At 43.4% G+C, this 3,042-nt stretch overlaps 1 protein-coding gene across 1 annotated transcript in view; it reads right to left on the reverse strand.

The window, feature by feature from the left end:
* Positions 1-2,654, reverse strand: part of STXBP6 (syntaxin binding protein 6) — an 87,323-nt gene extending 84,669 nt beyond the window's left edge. Inside the window, exon 1 of the mRNA XM_009639062.2 lies at positions 2,493-2,654. Within this exon, the coding sequence (XP_009637357.1) occupies positions 2,493-2,646 (154 nt within the window). The 5' untranslated portion in view covers positions 2,647-2,654. The remainder of the gene's footprint in view (positions 1-2,492) is intronic.
* Positions 2,655-3,042: the final 388 nt, after the last annotated feature.

Genomic DNA, 3,042 nt, shown 5'->3' on the forward strand with positions numbered 1-3,042 from the left:
TCTGAGGGTGACGGAGCACTGGAACAGGCTGCCCAGGGGGATTGTGGAGTCTCCTACTCTGGAGATATTCAAAGCCTGCCTGGATGAAGCCCTGTGTAACATGCTCTAGAAGATCCTGCTTTAGCAGGGGGGTTGGACTAGATGATCTCCTGAGGTCTCTTCCAACCCTTGCGATTCTGTGATTCTGTGATTTAAGAACACTTTCCATAGAGTGCAAAAATTTTCAATCCCCAGGTGTAAGAAGTCAGGAAAAGGAAAGGAAAGAGACCAGCATGGCTGAGTTGAGACCTGCTGGTCAAACTAAAGGGCAAGGAGGAATGCACAGGCAGTGGAAGCAAGGACAGGTATCCTGTGGTGTACAGGGACGCTGCCCGGTTTTATAGAGATTGGGTTGGGAAGGCCAAGAAGTGGTTGGAGCTGAACTTGGCAAAGGACCCAAAGAACAGTAAGAAGGGCTTCTACAGGTGCGTCAGCCAGAAAAGGAAGGTCAAAGAAAGCATGCCCTCCCTCCCCAATGAACACGACTGACAAACTGGTAACGATGCATAAGAAGGCTGAGGTATTAAATAACTTTTTTGCCTCAGTCTTCACTGGCAACCTCTCTTTCCATACCTCTAGAGTGGATAGACTACAAGAAAGGAACTGGGGGAGCAAAGTCCCTCCCAGTGTAAGAGAAGATCAGGTTTGTGACCATCTGAGGAACCTGAACATACATAAGTCTATGAGACCTGACGACATACATCCCAGAGTCCTGAGGGAACTGGCTAAAGTAGTTGCCACGCCCCTCTCCCCGCTTTGATGAAGGAAATGACTGGAAAAAGGGAAACACTGCACTCATTTTTTAAAAAGGGTAGAAAGGAGGAGCCTGGGAACTACCAACCTGTCAGCCTCACCTCTGTGCCGGGATGTTCATGGAACAAATCCTCCTAGAAGCTACGCTAAAGCACATGGAAGACAGTGAGGTGATTCAAGACAGCCAGCATGGCTTCACAAAGGGCAACTCTTGCCTGACCAACCTAGTGGCCTTCTATGATGAAGTGACTACATCAGTGGACAAGGGAAGAGCTATGGATGTCATCTATCTGGACATCTGTAAGGCCTTTGACATGGTGCCCCACAATATCCTTCTCTCTAAATTGGAGAGAAATGGATTTGATGGGTGAACTGTTCAGTGGATGAGGAACTGGTTGGATAGTCGCATCCAGAGCGTAGTGGACAACAGCTTAATGCCCAGATAGAGATCAGTGATAAGTGGTGTCCCTCAGGGGTCCATATTGGGACCAGTACTGATTGAAATCTTCATCAATGACATAGACGGTGGGATCAAGTGCACCCTCAGCAAGCTGGCAGACAACACCAAGCTGAGTGGTGCTGTTGACACATCTGAGGGACGGGATGCCATCCAGAGGGACCTGGACAAGCTTAAAAAGTGGGCCCATGTGAACCTCATGATGTTCAACAAGGCCAAGTGCAGGGTCCTGCACCTGGGCTGGGGCAACCCCTGGTATCAATACAGGCTGGGGGAAGAAGGGCTTGAGAGCAGCCCTGCGGAAAAGAACTTGGGGGTACTGGTGGATGAAAAGCTGGACATGAGCCGACAACGTGCAGTTGCAGCCCAGGCGGCCAACCATATCCTGGCCTGCATCAAAAGAAGTGTGGCCAGAAGCAAGCCAAAAACCTATGGTACCACAAGTTACCCAATCAGTGGGTTTCATTTACACACGTTAAAAAAAATTAATGAGACCTTTACTTCTATTGGAAAGAATAAAAATATAAAGAAAAACATTGTACAGCTACTACCTACCCTGTTCCTGAAATCCAGACTCTCGTGAGTGCTGGTTTGACCTTGGAGAAACTAAAATTAATTTAATCTGAACACATTAGCAACACATAGATCACTTCTCCCTGTTCCCCACAGCCTGTCAAAACCCATGTCTTTACATATCCTTTTTTTCAATCCAAGTATTTCCATCTTCATCCCTTTTAAAGTCAGGTGATTGACACATAGCACCACTGTTCCATTCAATAAACTGAAAATATTCTGGCTGAAAGTTGCATATCTAAGTACCCAATGAGCTGGTACACAGAGGCAAATATGAAGAGAAGAGGAAAGCATATTTGCTTCAAACAAAAAATTTCAGGACATTAAAAGGTAATACATTGTAAAGTTCATCCCTCCAAGAAAGACCTTAACCTCAATAAGCAAAGACCGTTACCAAATATTCTATTTGTTCATATGCTGCAGCTATGCTGTGAGAGAACACCTAATTTTTTTTAAACAATGAAACCACCTGTTCAATTAATTATATGGTATAAATATTAATAGCCTTTAGTGTGTGGTTTCTCAAGATTAAAGATATAAATGCCATAATTCTCTGGTTACATCATTAAGATTTGAGTCACCCAGCTCCTTATGACTACAGGTAACATCTAATCACTTAATCAAAGATAAACCAAAACAGATAACTGGATGTCAAAATCATTAATCTTACCTGACAGGCAGATGTATGTTAAATATTCACCCTGACCCCCAGTAGCTAGGAAAGGAATCTTTTTTTTTGTTCTTCTTTTCACTTGGACAGCTCCCAGCATCCTTTCATCATGTGGGGCAAAAATTTCTTTGCTGATTGCAGATTTGGCATTCATTGTAGATCACAGATATAGCAGGCTGCTGCTCTCTAAAATAAAATAATAAATTTAAAAAAAAACAACACAGTATTAGAAACTCCTAAGTTACATGAAAGTCCAGCTAACTTAGATGGGCACTAGCAGCTCTGACCTTCAGATTAAGTTTTTAATGATTCAAAGAATTTAGAAGATAATTTCACGTACTTAGAGGTAGAATTTTCAAAGTATCTAAGAGTCTTCACTGAAGTTGCTCTCCAGACTTCTTAAATTCTCTTAAACTAGCTTAGCTTACTTTGGGCAGAAGCTGTCCACACTAGCACTTCAGTATGATGCAAAATCTTCTCTGAGGGACACCCTGTAACTTCATGCTGCATAAAAGCTTCATTAACTCCCTCTCTGGTAACTGGAGGGAAG

Source organism: Egretta garzetta, unplaced genomic scaffold (genome assembly GCF_000687185.1).
Source record: "Egretta garzetta isolate BGI_Z169 unplaced genomic scaffold, ASM68718v1 scaffold285, whole genome shotgun sequence".
Classification (NCBI taxonomy): Eukaryota; Metazoa; Chordata; class Aves; order Pelecaniformes; family Ardeidae; genus Egretta; species Egretta garzetta.